The following is a 27,183-nucleotide window of genomic DNA, read 5'->3' on the forward strand; positions in this document are numbered from 1 at the left end:
TATTTTTCTTTGGTTGCTTTGTTGGTACCATGTCTAAGAAACCATTTTCTAATCCAAGATTATGAAGATTTACCTCTATGTTTTCTTCTAAGTATTTTATAATTTCAGTTTTTACATTTAGGTCTTTGATCCATTTTGAGTTCATTTTTATGTACGATTTGAGGTATGTAGGTGTCCAGATATTTCAGTGCCATTTGTTGAAAAGAATGTTCTTTCCTCATTGCACCCTTTGCACCCTTGTCAAGACTCAACTGACCATAGATGTATGACTTATAATTCTATTCCATTGATCTATATGCCTATCCTTATGCCAGTGCCTCACTGTCTTGATTACTGTTGCTTTGTACTGCAAAGGTTTTAGAATTAGAAAATGTGAGTCTTCCAATTTTGTTATTCTTTTTCAAGACAGTTTGGCTATTCTCAGCCCCTTGCATTTCCACATAACTTTTAGGATCAACTTGTCCATTTCTATAAAAAAAAAAAAAAAAAGGGAAGTGGAATTTTGATAGGGATTTCAGTGATCTGTAGAACCATTTGGAGAGTATTATTACCTCAACAATATAACTTCCAATTTAAGAATATGAGATGTCTTTCTGTTTATTTAGAATTTTTTTTTTTTTTTTTTTGAGACAGAATCTCGCTCGGCTCTGTTGCCCAGGCTGGAGCACAGTGTTGGCTCACCGTAACCTCTGCCTTGTGGGGTTCAAGCAATTCTCCTGCCTCAGCCTCCTGAGTAGCTGGGACTATAGGCACGCACCACCACGCCCACCTAATTTTTGTATTTTTAATAGAGATGGGGTTTCACCATATTGGCCAGGCTGGTCTTGAACTCCTGACCTCAAATGATCCACCTGCCTTGGCTTCCCAAAGTGTTGGGATTATAGACATGAGCCACCACACCCAGCCTATTTAGGTCTTCTTTAATTTCTTTCAACAATGTTTTATAATTTTTAATGTATAAGCATTGTACTTTGGTTAAATTTATTCCTGTTTTACTATTTTCAGTGGTATTGTAAGTGGACTTCCTTTCTTAATTTTATTTTCAGTAATTCATTGCTGTTGCATAGAAATGCAACTGATATATTTACATCAATCATTTTGCAACCTTAATGAACTTATTAATTCTAATTGTGTGTGTGTGTGTAATCTTTAGAGTTTTTTAGTGCAAGATCATATCATCTGCAAATAGAAGTTTTACTTCTTCCTTTCTAATCTAGATACCTTTTATTTCATTTTCTTGCCTAATTACCCTGGATAGGACCTCCAGTGCAATATTGAGTAGAAGTGGCATGAGTGGACGTATTTCCAATCTTAGAGGGGAAGCTTTCAGTCGATCACCATTAAGTGTGATATATTCATTCATTCTTTCATTCAACAAATATTTACTGAGCAGCGAGTTACGCCACTGTACTTTGGGAATCTCTTGGTGCTTATAATCTGAAGGGGTTGAGGTAAGGAGAAGAAGTAACCAAGAGGGATGTGAAATAAATATAAACAGACCAGGCGTGGCGGCTCAAGCCTGTAATCCCAGAACTTTGGGAAGCCGAGACAGGCGGATCACCTGAGGTCAGGAGTTTGAGACCAGCCTTGCCAACATGGTGAAACCCCGTCTCTACTAAAAATACAAAAATTAGCCAGATGTAGTGGTACACACATGTAATCCCAGCTACTCAGGAGGCTGAGGCAGGAGAATTGCTTGAACCTGGGAGGTGGAGGTTGCAGTGAACCGAGATTGCGCCACTGCACTCCAGCCTGTGCAACAGAGCAAGACTCCATCTCGGCAATGGGGGGCGGGGGAAGAAAGAAATACAAACAATTAAGTAAGGTGAATTTAAATGGCACGACAATACATGTGGAGAAGAAAATAAAGTAGGTCAAGTGATCTTGACTCAGGAAGGTGTCTTAAAAGAGGTAGTATGAGCAGAGGCATGAATGAAGGGAGTCAGCCATGCACACATCCTAGCAAAGTTTAACGTGGAGGAAGGAGCAACAGAAGCAAAGCCCTTGAGGCTGGAATGAGCTTGTTGTAAGAATGAGATGGTAGCTAAATGAATGAGGGTGCCAGAGGCAGGCCAAGAGCTAGAGGAGGGAGGCTGGGTTTAATGCTGCTCACCCATTATAAAGTGTTAAAACTTGAACTGTTTTTTGTGTCAGTTTTTATAGTAAGGTTACATTGAGGCTGTTATAAACTAAAGAACATTTCTAATCTAACAGTGTTCTAAATGGATATATTTTAAGGAAAGACAGTCAAGTGCCATGTGGCATTCTTTGGATACATGTAGTTCCAATTAGAATTAATTATACATATTCTCTCTTTTTCTTTAAAAGAAATAAGCTTGGCTGGGCGCCGTGGCTCATGCCTGTAATCCCAGCAATTTGGGAGGCCGAGGTGGGCAGATCACTGGAGTCCAGGAGTTTGAGACCAACCTGGGTGAAACTCCATCTCTCTAAAAAGTTAAAAAAATTAACCAAGTGTGGTGGCAAGCGCCTGTAGTCCCAGCTACTCAGGAGGCTGAGGTTGGGACCAGGGAGTGGGGGAGGTGGATGGCAGGAAATTGCTTGAGCCCGGGGAGGCAGAGGTTGCAGTGAGCCAGGATGGTGCCACTGCACTCCAGTCCAGGTGACACAGTGAGACTCTGTCTCAAAAAAAAAAAAAAAAAAAAAAGTAACCTGTTTTTAAAATCGTTTCTAGGAAATACATTCAAAGGTTTCACATATAAAAGATGTAAAAAGTATAAATATATAGATGAGGATGTTTTCATCCTTTCTCCCTGCCCTCCTTCCCATAGGTAGCTCCTGTTTATTGGTTTTTTGATATCCCTTGGAGGTATGTTATGCATATGAGAAAATAGATTTTATATTTATTTTACCCTTATTTAAAACCTCAAGATTAAAAATATTAATTTTAAAATTCTGCAGCTTTTCTAATAGAATTTGTGTACTACTTTTAGTTCAAATAGAAAACTTAATATTACTAATTTTCCATACTCTTACACATTGACTTTATGCCATACAAAATACTCATTATGCCTCCATTATTCCTAGTACACATTTTAATTGTGATTAGTGGTTCTGAGGTCTGACTTCTCCGTTAGATTGCCTTGTTTGTCTCTGGGCTAAAGTAGCACTCATCGTTGGACAATTAAATGATCGAATGTGAGAAGCACTTTTACACAGTTCCTGAAAGAGCTCACCATCTTAATTAAACTGCTTCAAATTGCCATGTCATTTCTAGTCCCCTTACTTCTTTTTTAAGAAATTGGAAAGATTAAAGGGTAAGAAAGTGATAGGGCTTAAAGGAAAACACTCTTCTGGGAAAAAAGTTAAGAAAAGTAACTCTGGTCCTCAGCTGGGAATGTCCTTACCTTGAGTTCCGAGGGGGCCACTCCACCAGAACTCCATAAACCTTGGCACAGAATAGAAGCAATGAAAGATGACTCCAAGGTTTTTTTTTTTTTTTCATTCTTAAGGGATCCAAACCACATTTTTCTTAATCACACTGATAAACGGACAAGACATTTTCACGGCTTTTCACTCACTCCTGAGGTGGAACCTTGGACAGGAAATATAGGAAGGAGGCTGTGCTGGAGCATCATGGGTAATTTTTGACTTTTGCTTCAGGTTTGCTTCAAGGTGAGCAGGAAAGATGCATGCTGCAGGCAGAAGAGGGCATGGTGGTGCAGGCACTCTGCCTGAGCGTGCCCTCCCTATCCTGCTTCTTGTCTTCCTCACCCTCACTGTCCTGCCTGCTCCTCACCTGCTGGCCTCTCAGTGGATGCCTGCCAGTGGTTGCCTCTCCCTGGACTTTGAGGTTCAGAAGTAGGGCACAAGAGAGTGCAGAGCTGGAAGAAATGTATACAGGGTGCAGGGAAAGATGCATGTCTCAAGGTGGGTGCTCCTAGGATCCCCTGGCAAAGGCACAGGAGGAGGGAGCTGTCACAGGACCATGTAACCCTGAGACCAAAGGTGCCTCGTAAGAGAAAACAGTATCTTTATTTGTGTGCTCCTTTAGGGAGAGAAACAAAGGATGCATTAGCTCCGTAGGGACAAGCAAGATGGCCTCACTAAAGCATAGCAGAGCCCTGGGGTGACTTTGATGGGTTTGCTAAAGCCGGACGTCCTTCCTAAGCCTAGCCAAATCCAAGAGTTATTTTCCCAGGAGGGAAGGGGAGTGCGGAGGCCTTATTCTGCAAACATTGCAGCCATTTTAAAGAAACAATTCCAGATTTTATATCTTTTACCTGCCGGGAAATTGCAAATGAGGAAATAAGGAAATAAGTTTGGAGCTGAGTGGAATATGGCCAATTGAGTTAGAGGATTTTCTGGTTGCTTGATTTACGAGGTTTGTCATTTCAGGAATCACTTTGAGCATAAGCTCTTGCTCTCTGGTCATTATCTTTTGTTTGCGTTTCCTTAATCATGTCACCTTTTGAGAGATTCCTTTCCCTCAGCTTTCTTCATATTTTCCTTCCTTTTCCATTTGGGCTTTCTTTGGAATTATAATTTAAATAGAGGGAGGCGCTGAAACCCTTTCTGACTTGTTTATTCTTTTTTATAAACAACATCCCTTTGTGAGTTTAGTCAGAGATTTGCACTCTTTACTAATCAACACCAAAATAAATAGACTCTTAAAACTGTCAGTGACGTGGGCCAGTTCTGCAGCCCGAGTCCTGAAGGGCCAGGCCAGATGGCAACGCCAGGCCCCTAGCACACATAATGCGTGTCTGTAGCTCTTGGCTTCAGCAGCATGGACAGCTGACTGCTTTTTAAATGGCTTCTGTGGGGAGGGAGCAGATTTTTCACTATCCATTTGTTCTTTGGGCATCTCCAGGAATAAACCCTAAGGTGGCACAAGTGCTACTTGACCGTGGTTAAAACTTGCCGTGTACTGGCCGAGGCACAGGCTAGAAATTCTGAACTCCTGCTTTGCCACCGGCGTGTTCTGTGATTGCATTCTGATCATGAAGCTTCCCATTAGGCTCTCTGGTGTATAAAGTGGAGGGATAGAGTGGCCCATTTTTCTGAATTTTTAAGTACTGCAGCAGGAAGTATTGCACACATATGTGGGCACATGAGGATGTGAGTTCATTTTGCTCAGACCAGACTGACTGGACAGAACCTCCCTTCTGTTCAACGGGATATTATGTCAACACTGTTGAGGTGCGGAGAGAAAGAACCTCTGTCGCCTTCTGTGTAGCAGTGGTTTGCTTCACTCTTGGGAGAGTTTGAGTGTAGCTGAAAGATTGTGCTCTGAACTCCCATATAGATAACTAATCGATTGACTGTCTGGACCTCTGAAAGGGGAATTGGAAGAGATTCTGATATGGGAGCTGCCATCTTCCTCTCCCCCAGCAAGAGATTGTTTTTTGTCCTTTAAGCTCATGAGACTATACTGCAGGGATCTCCTAGGTGTGGGGAAGACAGAATAACACACTGGACCAAATAAATTGTTACATGCAAGCAATATGTAAACAAGGGTCTCTCAGTTATGTCACAGAAAGAGCCTAGAACGAGCCAGGTCCTCCACAGGATTTGCAGACCTTTAACCTTTGTGGAGAGGATTTTTGATGGTCAGGTAAAATCTTAGGAGAAGTTTTTTGAGAGAAGATTTGATTTAATGAAGAGGAGACAGCCACACATGGTACATAGGGAGGTAACCCCTTGGACTTTTGTATATTACATGTAGAACCTTCTCCATTCAAACACACTTCTTTGGACATTGCAGATGGGTGTTAGAATGAAATTGTTTTATATTCTGTTGTGTTTATCAGGGCACCCTTTTTTCTTTTTTCTTTTGATTCCTATTGGTGCCCGGTTGCCTTCCTGCCCCATGCAGCATGGCGTGGCTCTGTAGTTGTGTGCTAAAGTGCTGGGTTGGAACCAGCTCGGCATTAGCCTGTTTACTGCTTCTCTACACATTACAGCTTCCTTCCTTCAGATAGTGTTTGAACAGACCGAAAACATGTTTTTGGATGTCATCCAGGGTTTGGCTTCTGCTTCCCAATAATGCCATAAAAATGCTCTGTCAAATAAATTCTCAGGAACCGAAAAGAACACATTCCCTGCTCCATATGATTGTAGATAATGGAGGCAGGCTTCAGCTGACCACCTGGCTTGGCACCCATGGCTTAGGGAAACCAAATCGCACAACATCTCTTGGCAGTGCTTTCTAGCGATCAGAGTTAATTCTCTGCATGTGATGGATGAGCTTTCCATTTAAGGAAATTTTCACAGAGCATTTATCTCCACTGGGGCTTTTGGATTCCATAAAATATTATCTTTACTTGTCCTGCCTGGTTGCCAATTAGCATACTATATACAATGAAGTTTTTGAGTCCTAGGGTCAATTTTCTCTTCAGTAAGCTTCCAGAGTTAACGGTGGAAGGAATATTTCTTTGATTTGGGGTGTGTGTGTGTGTGTGTGTGTGCACGCATGCACATGTGCTAAGAGGAATGCTTCCGTTTCCCAGCCTGGATATTACAACATCCTTACCCTTCAGGGTCCCAGCTGGAAAGAGATGGCACATTCAAATTAGGGAGTGTTTATTTACAAAGGGACTATTTTAAAAGGTGTGAATGTGTGGGGCAAAATGCTAGGGACGGTGTAGTAATCCAGTGGAACTGTTACTACCCCTAGACCAGAAGAGAAGAAAGGAAGGGCCAGTTACCAGAACCTAGAAGGAGAGAGGCAGATAGAGAAAGAAGTCCGCTTCCAGAGTGACCTTCGGTAGAGAGACTCGTGTAGCCAGGCTAAGCAGCCTGTCAACCGAGGCCATGCACTCTCCTTTTTCCCTCTCACTCCTGCCAGGGCTCCCCATTGGCTGAGCCCAATCAGAAACCAGAAGACAAGTGTCCTTTGACTTGATCCTCACAGGTCAGCCTCCTAGGGCAGAGAGCAGGACTGAGAAGGCAGCGTGGATTTGAAGGGCAAACGGAAGGTATCTGGCACATATCCCAATGTAGGTAGGTGTCTATTACTTCTAGGAGAGGCATAACAATCTCAGTAGAAAACTTAAACTCACTTTTATTTTTAAACAGTTTTATTGAGATATGATTGACATACAATAAACTGTACACACTTCAAGTATACAATTCGATAAGCTTTGATCGGTATATACCTGTGAAACCATCACCACATCAAGATAGTGAACTTACCCATCATTCTCAAGATAAACCCACTTTAACTTAACACTTAAGATATTCCATGTTGTTCTTTTAGGAGGATGTGGAAAGAGATCATGCAGTAAAGCAATAGCAGGTGCAATTCCTAACTTACTAAAGTTACTGAAGTTAGTGGGTTACTGAATGAAGTTACTGCCCAGGGTTACAAAGCTCATAAGTGATAAAACCAGAATGGGATTTAATTCTCTCAGCCTTATGCTACTCTGCTTTAAATTATAAGGCAAATAAAATACAAACACTTATAAAAAATCGTTTATTAGCAACACATTTCTTGCTCTCCACCTTACAGCTGATGAAGGGACCAGCCATGGCCTGGGTTGAGAACTGGCACTCTTACCTCCCTTGTCCCCAGAGCCTGTTTATTCTATAAATCAAGAGCTCCCAGTACTGGGGAAGGCTGGTGTCTGGTACAGAGTTGAATTTGAGACCCCAGTCCCACTTCCTACAAAGAAGAGCACCTCCCTGGCTAAGCCAGGAAAGGAGGCAGGAGGTGTCAAGTTTTAGGGAAGGGTGGGACTGGGTAGACAAGGAGAACCCTGTCATGCCGCAGCAGGGGCTGCAGTGGCACCCACCAGCACAAGAGCTGTGACAGGGCCACTCTGGGTTCTGGGCTGGCCTTTTGAACTTGTCTAGTAAGCTCAGGTCTCAGGGCCTTTGAAGTTTTTATTCCTTAGGTCTGGATTGCTCTTACCCTGGATTTCTCCAAGTCTCACCACCTCACTTTATTCTGGTCACTGGTCAAATATCTCCTCTTCAGAAAAGGTTTCTTTCTTTCTTTCTTTTTTTGAGATAGGATCTTGCTCTGTTGCCCAGGCTGGAGTGCAGTGCAGTGGAGTGATCACAGCTTACTGCAGCCTTGACCTCGCAGGCTCAAGTAATCCTCCCACCTCAGTCTCCTCAGTCGCTGGGACTACAGGCACAGGCCACCATACCCTGCTAATTATTTTTATTTTTATTTTTAGTAGAGATGAGATCATGGCATGTTGCCCAGGCTCTTCTGGAATTCCTGGAGTCAAGCTATCCTCCTGCCTTAGCCTCCCAAAGTGTTGGGATTACAGGGATAAGCCACCTTGCCTGGTCCAGAGAGGCTTTCTTTTCCACTCTGTCGCAAGTGCCACCTCTGTCACTGTCTCCCTCTCCTTCTTTCCTTTTCCTCATGGCAGTGATCATATTGGACATTAGAGTATCAGTTCTCAAACTTTTTGGTCTTCGGATCTTTGCACTTGCTTAAAAATTATTGAGGACCCCAGGGAGCATAGATTTAAGTGGGTTGTTACCATTCAAAATTTGCCATAAGTTAAAACAAATTATAAATTTTTTTTCAATGAAAAATAGTAATAAACCCACTATATTAACATAAATAACTTATGAAAAAAGCTCTGTTTTTCAAAACCAAATAGTTAAGTGAGAAGAATGGCATTGTTTTATATTTTTTTAACATCTTTTCTAGTAATAGAAGTTTGCTATGTGGTTGTATCTGCTTCTGCATTTAACCTGTTATGATATATTATTTTTGGTAAAAATTGAAGAAGAAAAATCTGGCCCCACACAGATGTGTAGTTGGAAAAGGGAGGGCTATTTTAATATCCTTTTCATATAATTGTGGGTATTCAATTCTATATTACACCAAAAGTTAACAAGTGGTCATTGCTTAAAGTTTAGTTGCTGGATGGACCTTATGCCCCGGACATACTTGTGTGAGCCACTCCCAAGCAGCAGTCAGATGGCCGCTTTTTAAAAGGAAAAGTTGAACACAGTCTTTTGAGATTTTGATTTACATAAAGTAGAATAAAAAATGGAAATAATCATTTTATTATACTGTTAAATAACTCAGCCAGGCACGGTGGCTCACGCCTGTAATCCCAACACATTGGGAAGCCAAGGTGGGCAGATCACCTGAGGTCAGGAGTTCGAGACCAGCCTGGCCAACATGGTGAAACCCCATCTCTACTAAAAATACAATAAATTAGTTGGGCGTGGTAGTAGGCGCCTGTAATCCCAGCTACTCAAGAGGCTGAGGCAGGAGAATCACTTGAACCTGGGAGGCGGAGGTTGTAGTGAGCTGAGATCAAGCCATTGCACTCCAACCTGGGCAACAAGAGTGAAACTCCATCTCAAAACAAAAACAAAAACAAAAACAAAAGCACTTGTAAAAAATCACCAGGTTTTCAAAGATTACAGAAGTGTCTTCTAGTGAAACACCAACTTCTTCTGTGCCCAAAATTGGAACTTTTTCTTGATAGATTCACACCACATATTATTGCTACTTTTTCTGAGGCAAGAAGTAACAAGTTAATGGTTTCTAACATAGTGCCTTGATAGATGTTGAAAATATCTGTTTGTTGGAATGGTTTAGTCTTTCAAATCCTGTTTATGTCCACTACTCTATTTGAATAAGATAATTCTGCCTTTCAGAAACATCCTCAAGCAAGTACAGGAATACAGTTAAACATCCAAGTCAACAGATATGATCAGTAAGGTAAAGGCCATTTTATCTGCTTGTTCACAATATTTCAGTGTCATTAATCTATAATTTTATGTTTATCTCTGTAAGATCCGTACAGGTTTACAGCACCAAATAATCTGGCCCTGTCAGCCCAGCTGTGTTCCTTTGGATGAAAAACTCCTGCCCCAGCTCCTAAAAGAAGCAGGTTATACTACCCATATGGTCGGAAAATGGCACCTGGGAATGTACCGGAAAGAATGCCTTCCAACCCGCCGAGGATTTGATACCTACTTTGGTAATGGAAATGCACATGTTTCTTTAACAACTCAGACTGACTGCAGCCATCTCATAAAACACACCCAAGTGCAATTAAGTGAAATAACTGGAAATTTGAACACAGAGTGAATCAGTCGGCACTGCCATGGGGCTGCTTTCTGATGTTACCTCTGTAAGTGGGGCTCTGTGCTGACCTTATGGTGGGCAAGCCCATTACCTTTGTCAGAGTTCTAAATGCCACCTTAGGGCCTTGCAAGAGTTTACTATCCACGTTGGAGACCGCTGTACTCTCAGAGACCCTTACTACCAAAAAGGGACATGGATTGACCTTTTTTTTTAATTCCAGGCAAAACCTAATGTAAGAATATTTCCAGGCCAGGTGCAGTGGCTCACGCCTGTAATCCCAGCACTTTGGGAGGCTGAGGTGGGTGGATCATGAGGTCAGGAGATTGAGACCATCCTGGCTTACGCGGTGAAACTCCGACTCTACTAAAAATACAAAAAAAATTATCCGGGCAAGGTGGCAGGCACCTGTAGTCCCAGCTACTCGGGAGGCTGAGGCAGGAGAATGGTGTGAACCTGGGAGGCGGAAATTGCAGTGAGCCGAGATCGCGCCACCGCACTCCAACCTGGGTACCAGAGCGAGACTCCGTCTCAAATAATAATAATAATAATAAATTTTTTTTAAAAAGAATATTTTCTTCACAAAGACTTGGTGTGTTTTTTTCTCCCTGTGGAATGTATTCACAATTTTTTCTTTTTTTCTGAAGGGGGTGGGGGAAGACTCTTCCATTGGCGTCCTTCCATCTGTGAAATCTGTTTTTGCAATCACAAGGTTGGGGAAGATAGCTTTTAAAACATAAAAGAAAATGAGGAGGCCAAATAACAAATGGTAATAAGAAGGTTAATAAGAAATAATCATAAGTATTTTATAAACTTGATAGCCCTATGAAACTAAATGTGAAACCTAGAGTTTGTTTAAAATATGCCCTCTTTAAACCTGTAACAACCTGTGCCTTAATTAATAACCTATGTATCTCGCCAGTAGCTGTATATCTTTCTTTCAAGTTCTTTTTATAGTGAGCTATCTGTCCAGCTATTTAGCCACCTACCTGCCTCCCATCAGTTTATTTATTTATTTACAACCCGCCATAGCCAAAAAGGAACGCATATTGAACATAAAAAGTTAAAATAGGATTAAATAATCAGGATGAGTAGAAAAAGATGGAATAGGTTAATGACATCAAATTACAGAAAAGTTGCATGGCTCTAGGCTGGCTTCATATTCAACTCCGAGATTCGAAATTTCTTTTTTTTTTTGGGAGACGGAGTCTCGCTCTGTCTCTCAGGCTGAAGTGCAATGGCACGATCTCATCCCACTGCAACCTCCTGAGTAGCTGGGATTATAGGCATGCACCAACAAGCCTGGCTAGTTTTTATATTTTTAGTAGAGACAGGGTTTCACCATGTTGGTCAGGCTGGTCTCGAACTCCTGACCTTGTGATCCACCCGTCTTGGCCTCCCAAAGTGCTGGGATTACAGGGGTGAGCCACCGTGCCCAGCCTGAGATTTGAAATATATTTGTCCAAAGAGGGAGAAAGAAAGGAAAAGACTCTAAGAGTTACATTATTTACAAGATACATGGAAACCAGAGGTTCAGGAAAAGCAAAAGCATTTTCTGGCTCTTAGGCCTGAGAGAAATTTCTCCTTTGGGAGAAGGAGAAGGTAAGGTGGACAACATCCTTAAAAATGTCATTTTAATAATAAAGTGGTTTTCTTGTAGATGTTTTGAGGTATTTTCTTCTGTTCAAGCTAGGGCCAGAGCACCAAAGTGCAATTCAGTGAAAGAAAGTGTATGGGGGCCAAAACAATGCAGCTGAAGCACATGACTCTGTAATGCCTCATTGGATTCAGGGTTAAAATCAAGATGCAAGGATGGCAGACAGGAGGGTGTGTGTGCCCCACTCTCATCCAGGTCTGCCAGCAGACCTCACTACTCAATCTTAGCTTTTTTTTTTTTTTTAATGAACCCGGATGTATTCTCAGTACCTCAAATAGCTGTTAAAAATTAAGCTTGGATGTAAGATCACTTTGTCATAGAGGAACAAACAGCCTGTACATCCTTAGAAGTTTTTCAGTCAGGCCTTTGCTAAAAGATGGGTCAATATCTATACTCTGGGAAGAGGATGGACTGTAGATATTTTGAATTTTTTATTAAAACCAAGTTAGGTACTTAAATATTCAGCTGGACAGAAGGTAGAAATGATATCCTTTTATTTATTTATTTATTTATTTATTTTATTATACTTTAAGTTCTAGGGTACATGTGCACAATGGGCAGGTTTGTTACATATGTATACTTGTGCCATGTTGGCGTGCTGCACCCATCAACTCATCAGCACCCATCAACTCATCATTTACATCAGGTATAACTCCCAATGCCATCCCTCCCCCGTCCCCACTCCCCATAATAGGCCCTGGTATGTGATGTTCCCCTTCCAGAGTCCAAGTGATCTCATTGTTCAATTCCCACCTATGAGTGAGAACATGTGGTGTTTGGTTTTCTGTTCTTGCAATAGTTTGCTGAGAATGATGATTTCCAGCTGCATCCATGTCCCTACAAAAGACAAAAACTCATCCTTTTTTATGGCTGCATAGTATTCCATGGTGTATATGTGCCACATTTTCTTAATCCAGTCTGTCACTGATGGACATTTGGGTTGACTCCAAGTCTTTGCTATTGTGAATAGTGCCACAATAAACATATGTGTGCGCATGTGTCTTTATAGCAGCATGATTTATAATCCTTTGGGTATATACCCAGTAATGGGATGGCTGGGTCATATGGTATTTCTAGTTCTATATCCTTGAGGAATCGCCATACTGTTTTCCACAATGGTTGAACCAGTTTACAATCCCACCAACAGTGTAAAAGTGTTCGTATTTCTCCACTCCAGCACCTGTTGTTTCCTGACTTTTTAGTGATCGCCATTCTAACTGGTGTGAGATGGTATCTCATTGTGGTTTTGATTTGCATTTCTCTGATGGCCAGTGATGATGAGCATTTTTTCATGTGCCTGTTGGCTGTATGAATGTCTTCTTTTGAAAAATGTCTGTTCATATACTTTGCCCACTTTTTGATGGGGTTGTTTGCTTTTTTCTCATAAATTTGTTTGAGTTCTTTGTAGGTTCTGCATATTAGCCCTTTGTCAGATGAGTAGATTGCAAAAATTTTCTCCCATTCTGTAGGTTGCCTGTTCACTCTGATGGTAGTTTCTTTTGCTGTGCAGAAGCTCTTTAGTTTAATTAGATCCCATTTGTCAATTTTGGCTTTTGTTGCCGTTGCTTTTGGTGTTTTAGACATGAAGTCCTTGCACATGCCTGTGTCCTGAATGGTGTTACCTAGGTTTTCTTCTAGGGTTTTTATGGTTTTAGGTCTAACATTTAAGTCTCTAATCCATCTTGAATTAATTTTCGTATAAGGAATAAGGAAAGGATCCAGTTTCAGCTTTCTACTTATGGCTAGCCAATTTTCCCAGCACCATTTATTAAATAGGGAATCCTTTCCCCGTTTCTTGTTTTTCTCAGGTTTGTCAAAGATCAGATGGCTGTAGATGTGTGGTATCATTTCTGAGAACTCCATTCTGTTCCATTGGTCTGTATCTCTGTTTTGGTACCAGTACCATGCTGTTTTGGTTACTGTAGCCTTGTAGTACAGTTTGAAGTCAGGTAGCGTGATGCCTCCAGCTTTGTTCTTTTGACTTAGGATTGTCTTGGAGATGCAGGCTCTTTTTTGGTTCCATATGAACTTTAAAGCAGTTTTTTTCCAATTCTGTGAAGAAAGTCATTGGTAGCTTGATGGGAATGGCATTGAATCTATAAATTACCTTGGGGAGTATGGCCATTTTCACAATATTGATTCTTCCTATCCATGAGCATGGTATGTTCTTCCACTTGTTTGTGTCCTCTTTTATTTCACTGAGCAGTGGTTTGTAGTTTTCCTTGAAGAGGTCCTTTACATCCCTCGTAAGTTGGATTCCTAGGTATTTTATTCTCTTTGAAGCAATTGTGAATGGAAGTTCATTCATGATTTGGCTCTCTGTTTATCTGTTACTGGTATATAAGAATGCTTGTGATTTTTGCGCATTGATTTTGTATCCTGAGACTTTGCTGAAGTTGCTTATCAGCTTAAGGAGATTTTGGGCTGAGATGATGGGGTTTTCTAAATATACAATCATGTCATCTGCAAACAGGGACGATTTGATTTCTTCTTTTCCTAACTGAATACCCTTTATTTCTTTCTCTTGCCTGATTGCCCTTGCCAGAACCTCCAACACTGTGTTGAACAGGAGTGGTGAGAGAGGGCATCCCTGTCTTGTGCCAGTTTTCAAAGGGAATGCTTCCAGTTTTTGCCCATTTAGCGTGATATTGGCTGTGGGTTTGTCATAAATAGCTCTTATTATTTTGAGATATGTTCCATCAATACCGAATTTATTGAGAGTTTTTAGCATGAAGGGCTGTTGAATTTTGTCGAAGGCCTTTTCTGCATCTATTGAGATAATCATGTGGTTTTTGTCTTTGGTTCTGTATATATGCTGGATTATGTTTATTGATTTGCGTATGTTGAACCAGCCTTGCATCCCAGGGATGAAGCCCACTTGATCATGGTGGATAAGCTTTTTAATGTGCTGCTAGATTTGGTTTGCCAGTATTTTATTGAGGATTTTCGCATCAGTGTTCATCAGGGATATTGGTCTAAAATTCTCTTTTTCTGTTGTGTCTCTGCCAGGTTTTGGTACCAGGATGATGTTGGCTTCATAAAATGAGTTAGGGAGGATTCCCTGTTTTTCTCTTGATTGGAATAGTTTCAGAAGGAATGGTGCCAGCTCCTCCTTGTACCTCCGATAGAATTCGGCTGTGAATCCGTCTGGTCCTGGACTTTTTTTGGTTGGTAGGCTATTAATTATTGCCTCAATTTCCGAGCCTGCTCTTGGTCTATTCAGGGATTCAACTTCTTCCTGGTTGAGTCTTGGGAGAGTGTAAGTGTCCAGGAAATTATCCATTTCTTTTAGGTTTTCTAGTTTATTTGCGTAGAGGTGTTTATAGTATTCTCTGATGGTAGTTTGTATTTCTGTGGGGTCGGTGGTGATATCCCCTTTATCATTTTTTATTGCGTCTGTTTGATTCTTCTCTCTTTTCTTCTTTATTAGTCTTGCTAGCGGTCTATCAATTTTGTTGATCTTTTCAAAAAACCAGCTCCCGGATTCATTGATTTTTTGGAGGGTTTTTTGTGTCTCTGTCTCCTTCAGTTCTGCTCTGATCTTAGTTATTTCTTGCCTTCTGCTAGCTTTTGAATGTGTTTGCTCTTGCTTCTCTAGTTCTTTTAATTGTGATGTTAGAGTGTCAATTTTAGATCTTTCCAGCTTTCTCTTGTGGGCATTTAGTGCTATAAATTTCCCTCTACACACTGCTTTAAATGTGTCCCAGAGATTCTGGTGTGTTGTATCTTTGTTCTCATTGGTTTCAAAGAACATCTTTATTTCTGCCTTCATTTCGTTATGTACCCAGTAGTCATTCAGGAGCAGGTTGTTCAGTTTCCATGTAGTTGAGTGGTTTTGATTGATACCCTTCCTTTTATGAGAATTAAGAAGCCTAATCTGGATTTAGATGAACACACACCCCAAATTCATTTGAAGGGAGTCTTGCAGCTAAGAAGGTTATGATGACCACATAGCTCTTACCACTGTTACATCTCAGCTGTTTTGCTAAACATCAGATGATGGTGGGATAGTTGCACAACCCTGTGAATACACTAGAAACCAATGTCTTTTACACCTTAAATGAGTGACTTGTGTGGTATGTGAATTATATCTCAATGCAGCTGGTAAATAAAGCATCAGAGAAGATTTGGTTGTTCAAGAAGCATTGTCTATTTTTTTCCCCAAAAGAACAGGATGCTGTCATCTTTAGGCTCAGTATTGAAGTTCAAATTTATGAATCACTGTTGTGATGAAAAGCTTCATATGATTGTCACATGGTTGCTTGGTATTAGTTTTGCCAAGTATTCGAATAGTTTTATTTCTGGATTTCTCCTATCTGTATTATCTTTTAAGTATTTGTAGTTCATGCCTTTGCTAATCAAGTATATCTGTCCTATGTTCTGCCAGCTGATAGAAAGCAGCTCACACTTACAGTTAAAGAACCTGAAATGATTTCCTCAAGCTTTAATGCCCAGTAGTTATTAAAAATCTTAAATAGACCTCCAGTGTTTTGACATTCTAATCACCCATACAAGGGCTGAAATTATTTTTATGGATACATTTCTTTCTCTGTTACACATTAATTAACAAGTACTTTGTATTTCCTTTTCCATTATATACATAGGAGAAAAGATTGCCTTATAAAAGTTAAGACCAAAGTATTAATTGTATTCAAGATCTTGAATTTATTGGGTCATAGAAAAGGAGAGTTTAATTTAAAATGAATTGATTTATTATATAAAGTATATAAAGCTCTTAATTGTCATTATAGGGAAAGTTCAGGACTGAGGAAAGAGCTAGGTCAACTTTATCATCCTCATTTTAAGGTCAATAAGCAGTATATGTCAGGAGATAGCCAAAAGTCTAGCAAATCATATTTCTTTTTAATAACTTTATCGAAGTATAATTCACATATCATACAATTCGCCCAATTAAAGTGTACAATTCAGTGATTCTTAATAAATTCAGAAGGTTGTGCCACTATCATGGTGATCCAATTGTAGAACATTTTTATCACCCCCAAAAAAGAAACTCATCCACCTTAGCAGTCACTCCCCATTTCCTCCTAGTCTCTCCAGCCCTAGGCAACCACTAATCTACTTTCTGTCTCTATAGATTTACATGTTATGGACATTTAATACAAATGGAATCATATGTAGCACAGCTTATTTTAATACTTTAAAATACAGAAATGTAATATTTTAAAATATAGAAAATATGGAACATTTGCAGAAACAACTATGAGTTGAGAAAACCCATTTTCTTCCATGTGAAGTCGAAATTATGGGATAGGCCATTTAAATCTGGGGCAAAATTGAAATCATTATAGGTAGAAAAGTCTTATTTCAGTGCTCACTTTAGTTTGATCTGTTGACTCTGTTACATCTAGAGATCCTCTATTAGGAAGGGTTTGTATCTTTCACCAGTGGGTGTCAGCATCTGACTGAAGATGACTCTTCCTAGAACCACTTCTGTAAATAACCTTGAAGCCAGTCTTGCAACATCAGTAACAACAAAGGTTATTTGAATCCTACACTCATTTATGTGATCACCTTAGAGTAAAAACCTGTAACAAGTCACATTAATGATACATTATTTTTACCATTATATAGCTTTGAAGGATTAAGATTTTATCACCCTTACTGAATTTCAACTCTGATTTAAAACAAAAAAAAAAACTGTTAGTGTTACATAATAGAGCCTATATTCTAAAGGTGAATGAGGAATAGATTTGAGTTTTTATACAGTAATGTTTTAATGCCTTCTGCTACCAGATACAGACATGTTGAGAAATGGTGCTGATTAGCCTTGTCATTTGATTAGCCTAGTCACGGGTAATCAATTGCATTAGGCAATTAAATGCTGAAACATTAGTTTGTTTAACAAGTTTTATGCTATGCTAACTATTTTCGTCTTCCATTCTTGCAGGATATCTCCTGGGTAGTGAAGATTATTATTCCCATGAGCGCTGTACATTAATTGATGCTCTGAATGTCACACGATGTGCTCTTGATTTTCGAGATGGCGAAGAAGTTGCAACAGGATATAAAAATATGTATTCAACAAACATATTCACCAAAAGGGCTACAGCCCTCATAACTAACCATCCATCAGAGAAGGTAAGTTGTGCTTCTATTTACTGATAGCAAAATCTTGTTACGCTAATGTCTTTTCAGACAAATGTAGGAAAAGGCCATTGTTGTTTAGGGAAAAATCTAATGAATTCTGGGGAAGTCCTTTTCAAATTATACAATACCCCAGAATCAGTCTAGGAAGCTTGTTAAAAATGAAGATTCCTGGAGCCCACCTCTAGGGTGTGATTTATTAGGCGTGGGAGAAATCTGTGCATCAGCATTTTAGAGAAACTCTTAAAAGGTGATTCTGAAGAGTGGCCCCCAGATCACGCTTTGAGGAATACTATGTTGGTAGTATTTCAAGAGAAATGTAGTTTAAAAATTTTGGTATATTATGTGCATGCGCTGTGAGTAATTAATAAAATGACTTTAAAATGATTGGCTTGGGTAGAAGATGAGGCTTTATTATGACAAACTTTTGGTTAAGGGATCCATAAATTTTGGGATCAGGGCAGGTCCTCTAACCTTGTACTTCCTTCCTACAAGAATATTTTGCTATTGTAGGTCTTTTGCTTTTCCATGTTAATTTTAGAATCATCTAGTCAATTTCTGTTTACCAGCTCTCCCCTCCCCAAAGTGTCTGCTTGGATTTATATTTGAATCTATAGAACAACTTGGGGAGAATGGATGTCTTAACAATATTGGGTCTTCTAATCCATATACCTGGTACATCAATGAGCTTATTTTTCACATTTACTACACTGATGCTATTGTGTATATCATGAATAATCTTATTATGATTATTTTATTAACCTAGAGTTAACTTCATGAGGTAAAGTTTAAGCTAAGTTCTCTGAATTTAGCTCATACATGCTTTTGAAATGGGAACAAATATTTGTATTGTCAGACACTGGGCTCATTAAGAACACCCATAAAAATAATACTTCAGTGGGACCCTGATACAACAAATTATAGAATATGCATTGCTCCCTGGTTCTTCCAATTCCCTGTACTTTGCCTCTTTGACAATGCCTGGAGGTCCTTGGTGCAGGTCTGTCTTAGTCTGTTTGTGTTGCTATAAAGGAATAGGTGAGGCTGGGTAATTTGTAAAGAAAAGAGGTTTATTTGGCTCCTGGTGCTGCAGACTCTACAAGAAGCGTGGCACCAGCGTTTGCTTCTGGGTGAGGGCTTCAGGAAGCTTCCACTCATAATGGAAGGTGAGGTTGAGCTGGTATGTGCAGATCACATGGCAGGAGAGGGGAGAGAGAGAGAGAGAGAGAAAGAGAGAGAGAGAGAGAGAGAGAGAGAGAGAGAGGCCAGGCTTTTTCTAACAACCAGCCCTCTCAGGTACTGATACAGTGAGGACTTACTCATAACTGCAAAGATGGCATGAAGCCAATTGTGAGGGATCCACCTCCATGACCCAGACACCTCCTATTAGGCTCCCACTGGGGATCAAATTTAAACATGAGGTTTGGAGGCGGGTCAGATATCTAAACTGTAAGAAGATCACCGTGTGGATTCCGGTTTACATACCTGTTTGGACTTGGTTTGTGGCTGCTGATTCCCTTTTCAGTTTCTGCCTACTTGAGCTCAGTACTGGAAATCTTCTCTGGATGAGTTAAATGCCAGATTGCTGGCATCCTTATTTGACTTCCACAACTAAGGTAAAATCTTTCAGAAGACAACTTTACCTTGAACTTCAAATTATATTTACATTATCAAATGTTATACAACTCCTGACATTCATTAAAAATATGCATATGCAGAAGTGAAAACACAGAAAGAGGTGTCTGTCCTCAGGTGTGTCCCACTTTTTTTGGCTATCACTGTCTTATGCTGGTATCTTGAAGCAACGTTGCTTTCTGTGAGACACGAAGAAATGGGAACATTCTCTCAAATATGTGGAAATACACAGATTTTAAATCTAAATCTAAACAAATATTCAGATAATTGGAAAAATAGTTGCTAGGTAATTGGCTTAAATCCTCAGTTTTCTTCTATATGTTTGACATTTTATGGATGCACCTTAACACTTAACAAGGTAAAGTCTTAAGAGAACTGTGTATTATTCTTTGAGGGAGCCACCATTTTACACATAAGCAAACTGGCTTAGAGAAGTTAAGTAACTTGTTCAAGGTCACAAAGCTATTGAGAGTCAGAATCAGAATTTAAACTCATGGTCTCTGATTCCAGACCTCATGTACTTAATCAACCTCCCTAGTTCACAGCTAATATCCAAGACCAGAGATTCTGAGTCCCAGCTCATGATTCACCTTAATGATTTCAGTCCTGACCCATATATTAGAATCAGCTGGGAAACTTATAAGACCTACTGATGCCAAATATTGTGATTCATTGCTCTGAGGTTGGACCCAGTCATTGGTGTTTCATTATTCCTCCTCCCTGGCTCCTACCAGTGATTCTAATGTACAGTCATCACTGATGCCTGGTACAGTGAGAGCCATTCTAGGATGGGTCATTCAGGGCATTCCTCTCAAATATGGAGAGGCAAACAGAAGCCAGCTACCCATTACAGGTTCACAATCTGCTATACCTTAATCATGCAACAATTATAATCTGCCCACAATACAAATTCATTCCTACTAAAGAACAATAGAATATTATCTCACAGGGTTCCATAACATTAAGCAGATAAGAGGAAGCAACTGGAGTGAAATAATAGATCTTTGTGGGTGGGCTCTCTTAACTAGGGTGGTGGGGAAAGCACGGAAGTGACGACAATAGGAAGCCCTAAGAGCTTGCTAGCCAAAGAAGGAGTGTTATTAGCATAGCCGCTGTTCATAGGTAACTGGAAATTGCCAGAGGAGAGGATGGTCATTTTCTTGTGGTGTCTGAAACATGCTATAGCAGTATCCAGCATTCCCAGTATCCTCAAAGGAAAGTTTCAGTCATAGAAATAAGTGAATGAAATAATCAATAGTCAAGCTGTAACCCAAGAATGTTTAAGACAGCTAATACATGTTTACATTTTCAATTCTGTATAAAATGATGCAACTCACCAGTTTGAGGAGCTGCACTTTTCATGGTTTTATCCCGATGTTGAATCTAATTCTGGGCTAATTTCTCAGGTACTACATATAGATTGTAGCATCAAAGACTTGTTCTAAGATAAAAATCATTAAAGAAAGGCACATGCAGAATCCACAGACCAACTTAAAATTGTGCCTATTTTAAAAAGCACTTGAGGGGTAAAAGCATTTGGAGGTAGTTCATAACTGAAACACAGTTGCTGATGCTGGACTCAGGAAGGTACTGCTAATCACCATTTCACATGTGTTAAGAAGGAATGTCCTTTCTCTTTTTCAGCAGGATAATTCCCCATACTAGTGACACAGACTGAAAGCAACATATTCATAAAATATCTTTCTTTTAAAAACAGTCCCCCCTCAGCCGGGCGCGCTGGCTCACGCCTGTAATCCCAACACTTTGGGAGGCCGAGGCGGGTGGATCATGAGATCAGGAGTTCGAGACCAGCCTGACCAACATGGTTAAACCCCGTGTCTACTAAAAATACAAAAATTAGCCGGGCATGGTGGCACGTACCTGTAATCCCAGCTACTCAGGAGGCTGAGGCAGGAGAATTGCTTGAACCCGGGAGGCGGAGTTGCGGTGAGCCAAGCTCATGCCACTGAACTCCAGCCTGGGTGACAGAGCAAGATTCTGTCTCAAGAAAGAAAAACAAAACAAAACAAAACAAAACACCCCCACCTCAGCACTTTGCAGAATGGAAGCAAATGTTATTTTATACTCCTGATATACTAGAAGCTTCTTAAAGAAAATGTTAATTTCTAGTGGAAGACTCTTACTTTTCCGTGACACAATTTGGAAAAGAAATGTCTTAATTTAGAAGTCAAAGAAAAACAATTTCAAAACCTATCATGTGCTTTTTTTCATTTATACTTTAAATTAGGCAAGTACACTAAAGAAACAAAAATAAGACTTTCATCCTCACTGAAATAAGTTTTCTTAGCGTGGTGAGGATATTTACAGTATATATCTTAGGAACCATATGGCATAAATAAGAAAGGGAAAAGAACCCCCAGTATCTCCAACATGAATATGCTAATAGCTTTAGGTGATAATGTCTTGCTTTTATGTAATACTTAGATATTAAGTAATGATATCATGCCTAGGATTTCATTTCACATTCCTAAGACATTGGAAAGGGTTATAGGTAGGGTTGGTGCAAAGGCAGCAACTGTGACAGTTGATCAGAACAGGGATCTGGACCTAAGAAAAAGCAGGGGAGAGTTCAGGCTCCAGTGATGGCAGCTGCTGGCTTTAGGCTGACAGTGAGCCGAGCTCTGGTTGGCAGGAGTGGGAAAATTGACCACAGCTGTTCACAGGCAGGGTCCCAGGACTAGTGGCTGCAGGTGGGGTCCTCATTGTGACTGGAGAACCTTGGAGCCCCAGTTAATTCTTTCCACTAAGCTACCATATAGTATTAAAAACACTACTCTTTCTCTTTTTTCAATTTAAAAATAGTATAGAAATAGTTCAAATTTACCACCGTTGGGGAATAAGTTATAATATTTCATGAATAAAGTTCACCTTCTGAGTGTTGAAACTTTATTTTTTGTAGTATGGAATGGAAATATCTAAAATGTGCATGAGTCCTGACCTCTTGAAATGGGCTATACAACTGATACAGACTGGTATAGTTTCTTATTTTTAACCCCTCAAGAGTGTCAACTTAAAATAATCAAAAGGATCAGAATGTAGTTTAAAGAGAGTTTATTCAAGTACAGAGTTTAAGGATGGCCTCTTGGGAAGCACAGATTCCAAAGAATGGAAGTCTGTGTTTCAAAGTGTAGAAGTTTGGGATTTCTTACTGTATTAGTCCATTCTCATGCTGTTATAAAGAGCTGCCTGAGTTCCACTGGCCCTCCAGTGAGCTGAGGGTTTTTGCAAGAAAAAAAAAAAAAAACTGCCTGAGACTGGGTAATTTATAAAGGAAAGAGGTTTAATTGACTCACAATTCCACATGGCTGGGGAGGCCTCAGGAAACTTAACAGTGGTGGTGGAAGGGGAAGCAAACAAGTCCTTCTTCACATGGCAGCAGGAGAGAGAAATGCCAAGCAAAGGGGGAAAAGTGCCTTATAAAACCAGCAGATCTTGTGAGAACTTATTCACTATCACGAGAACAGTATGGGGGTAACCACCCCCATGATTCAATTAACTCCCACTAGGTCCCTCCCATGACACATGGGGATTATGGGAACTACAATTCAAGATGAGATTTGGGTGGGGACACAGACAAACCACATCACTTACATAGACAACATTTAGAGGAGCTTAAAAGAATGTCAACATCTTTTTGTGTAAGGCTTACTGCATAGTTACAATGCTCTGATTAGTCAAGGTGGTATTTTTCTTTTGGGAAAGGTATGTTTAACATTCCACACTGAAGATGTAACAGTCATGGTGTTTTTTAAGTCATCTGGTCTGAGTTAGGTACAGGACAATAAAGGAGGTGGTTAATCTATAACAAAGATCTTCAGTAAGAAGGAGAGGAGTCTGGTCTCTGGTCTTTCCCAGTCATTTACAGAACAAGAGCAACAAGGAAGAGAATTACTCTATAATCTAAGAAACAGAAGTTGCAAACATGCTATGTGACACAGTCTCCAGGACTTAATTTTCCCCTTGACATAATTTAGAGGTTCCTGAAAATTTATATTCTTTTATAAAAGTGATGGTCATGTCTTTAGCTACTAAGGAATAATTATGGGAAAGATTTTCAGATTTTTTTTGCCATATTTAACAAAGTGAGTAGAATGATTTCCATACTGAATGTTTATAAGAACCTTTAATAATGGTCCCAAAATCTTTTTTTCCCTTGTCGTTGTTTCAGGAACTCCCCTGTCCCCCTTCCCAGCCATTGCCTTTAGTAATCAATTGCTGGCTGGGAATCTACTGCCCTCTTTGTCCTTTCTCTCCTTCACCAGGTGGTTGCCATGTTGCTGCTGATGACCTGGGTAAGAACATTTTCTCCTTAAGCTGTGGGCTCCCTCTCTCCCCACTGTATCCCCTACTCCCTGTCACTGTTAAGAGTCCAGATCAAAGTCACAAAATCTTGTGTTTGCACTTGAGGGGGATGGGGACTCTGTTTCTCATACTCCAGCCTTTTGTTACCAGATGGAGTAGTCAGAAATTCTGATTTTTCCCCCAAATTTTTTTTATATAAAAACAGATTGATGTGATATTTCCCGATTTTTAAAAACTTTCTGTGGGCTGCAAATTGTTGTAGCTTTCCGATTTTTAATCCTATCCCCATCTGGACCTTGGCTGGTGACTGGAGTTGGCTCAGTCTAGTGCTGAAGACCCAGATAGCAGTACCCAGAGCAGACCCATACTGCACTGTCAGGTCAGCGATGCACCTGCACGTTCTTCCTTCCGGATATCGCAGCCGGGAACTTCATCACCCCCAAGCAAGGCATCTGTTGGGATGTCCTGCACCATGGTCTACACGAACATAGACGCTTCAGCATGACCATGCAGCTGGAGTAGAAGGTGTGTGTGTCGAGGGGAAGCAGAGGCAGAACTGAAATGGTGTCAGAGGTTATAGAATAGACTTTTGGAGTGGGAATTTGGAATGTTTCCCGTGGAAGTAATGGAAGTACGGGTTCTACATTATCATCATTTTCATTTCATCACCTGCCTCCTTAGTTTAATAGGTTTTAAAGCAATGACTTTGATATTTAGCAGCTATTTTTAACTTTTTGAGTGTAGGGAAAATGTATTTCTGAGTTCCAAAGACATGAACAATAAGTAAACTTTTGGGGAGTCTATTTGAGCTCTATATATGGATACTCCTTTCTGCATTACAAAGATGTGTAATACAAATTTAAAACAACTTGTCAACAGTGAAGAATGAAATATGAGCACCCCCAAAGTCTGTTTCTAACCATTTTCATTCATTTATGAGATTTAAATGCCTCAAATACTTTAACAGAATTATATGTTTATTTTTGGGTTACACTAGTTGTTGTCTCTTTGAGGGTTTTCAACTCATTAAAGAATTCTGTAGGAGCACTATGAAGAGAATGCCTTCAGAAAGGCTCATTAAAACGCAGAAGCTGACCTGGAATACCACTAATGCTAAATGTTGCAAATTGATGTAAGTGGTGAAATAGAATCCGTGTGTCATACTTCTTAGTTTCAGGAATTAAACTGGTCTTATGTTTGGTCCTGCATCAGAGACTAACAAGGCATGGTGTTCACTTTTTTTCCTCATAAAATATATTTTTTAAATATACTAAACCTCTTCTAAAAGATGAGGGCTTATTTTCAGCTAAAGCAAAAAGCTAAAGCATCTATTGGTACACATCCATATTGTAATAGTGGGTTTTTCCAATAGGAAATTGCTCTTCAATTAATGTAGAGTTGGACAAATCACACATATAACCTTTCTAAGCCTCAGTTAACTCATCATCTATAGTAAAATTACTATAACATAGGGTGGTTTCATTAAATGAGAGAAAATATGTAAATTATTATCATACTGTCTAGTATGTAGAAAACATTTACTATGTGGTTGCCATTACTGATATTATTATTTGTTTGGATTAGATCCATTGAGGCTGTTCTGGGACTCTGGCTTTTATTTCCAATTTTTTGTCCTGTGTCTTTTGTTATGTTTTTTAATATCTTTATTGAGACAAAATTTACATACCATAAAATACACTCACTTAAAGATACAATTCATTAGTAAATTTTCAGTTATGCAACCATGACCACAATCTAAGTTTAAAACATTTTCATCATCTCCCAAAAAAAACGTTGTACCTATTAGCAATCACTCACCATTCCTCTCCCCGACAATTTCCTACAGCCCCAGGCAACCACTCTCTGTCTCTATAGATTTGCCTATATTTCTGGACATTTCATGTAAATGAAATTGTATAATATGAGGACTTTTATGATTGATTCATTTCACTTAGTATAATATTTTCAAGGTTTATCTATGTTGTAGTATATAAGAATACTTTATTTTATTTATTGCCATATGTTGCTGAAAATATACCATATTTTGTTTTTCCATTCATCAATTGATAGATGTTTGCGTTATTTCTACTCTTTGGCTATTATGAATAATGTTGCAATGAACATTCATGCAAGTTTTTGGGTGGATGTATGCTTTTATTTTTCTAGGAATGGAAATGCTGGGTCATATGGTAACTCTATGTTTTGCAATTTCAGGAACTGCCAAAATGTTTCTTCAAAGTGGCTACGTGTGCCATTTTACATTCCTGCTAGTAATGAGTGACAGTTCCAATTTCTCCATATTCTCAACAATACTTGTTCTTTTCCATTTTTAAATTATCACCATCCTAGCAGATGTGAAGTGTTACCTCATTGTGGTTTTAATTTGCATCTTAATAATGACTGATGATGTTGACTGTCTTTACATGTGTTTATTGCCTTTTGTATATCCTCTCTGGAGAAATTGCTATTCAGATTCTTTGCCCATTTTGTAGTTGAGTTGTCTTTTTTCATTGAGTTGTAAGGGTTCTTTATATATTTTGGAGATGAGCCCCTTATCATATATGTGATTCACAAATACTTTCAATCCTTTCTGTAGGTTGTCTTGATATTATTTTTATTAATGCATAAATCTGAACTGTCTTATCCTTCTATATTTAATCCTTCCATGTCCTCTTAACTGATTTGCACAAACTTTCTTTCCAGCCTCTGTTTCTCTACCTTGCTCTCCAGTCTGTGCATGAGCCCCTTCAGGTCCCTGAGGAATACCTAAAGCCATATGACTTTATCCAAGACAAGAACAGGCATCACTATGCAGGAATGGTGTCCCTTATGGATGAAGCAGTAGGAAATGTCACTGCAGCCTTAAAAAGCAGTGGGCTCTGGAACAACACGGTGTTCATCTTTTCTACAGGTAAGTCTGTCAATAGGAAATCATCTCTTGGCAAAGAGATGGTATTCGGTAGGTGGAATGAAGACAAATTGGAGCAGTTAGCATTGCCTTGTTTAAATAAATGCAAACTGCCATAGTGGAGACATGGTAATAGTAGATGGAAAGATGTATCTAAGGAAAAAGAGTGATGGGCTTCCCCGGTTCCCTCAGATATCAAAATATTCTGGGGCTGTGGCTTGAAAACATACGTTCACTAACTGAGTATGTATGAGTGGACATCACTCATATACAGGGCTGCTGGGTAGTGAATCCCTAGAGTGGCTTGTTCCCAGCTGTCTCTACAACCCAGACATCTTCTATGGCCACAACTCCCGCCAACTAGAAGGGTCTCTGTATCATTGCAAAGAGACAGATTGTGACATTATGAAGACAGATAAATAATGGAGCCATTTAAATCTACACAAGTGTCTCCAAGTTTAGATTTTTTTTTTTTTTGTATTAAAATTGTTTTGGGGGCCGGGCACGGTGGCTCATGCCTGTAATCTC

The 27,183-nt window shown here is 39.6% G+C and overlaps 1 protein-coding gene across 2 annotated transcripts in view; it reads left to right on the forward strand.

Moving 5' to 3' along the window:
• ARSB (arylsulfatase B) overlaps window positions 1–27,183 on the forward strand; it is a 192,699-nt gene that overhangs the window by 6,096 nt on the left and 159,420 nt on the right. For both annotated transcript variants that reach the window (XM_007976256.3, XM_007976237.3), the window contains exons 2-4: window positions 9,737–9,923; window positions 17,593–17,783; window positions 26,451–26,658. In XM_007976256.3, the coding sequence (XP_007974447.2) occupies window positions 9,737–9,923; window positions 17,593–17,783; window positions 26,451–26,658 (586 nt within the window). The remainder of the gene's footprint in view (window positions 1–9,736; window positions 9,924–17,592; window positions 17,784–26,450; window positions 26,659–27,183) is intronic.

Source organism: Chlorocebus sabaeus, chromosome 4 (genome assembly GCF_047675955.1).
Source record: "Chlorocebus sabaeus isolate Y175 chromosome 4, mChlSab1.0.hap1, whole genome shotgun sequence".
In the NCBI taxonomy this organism is placed as follows: domain Eukaryota; kingdom Metazoa; phylum Chordata; class Mammalia; order Primates; family Cercopithecidae; genus Chlorocebus; species Chlorocebus sabaeus.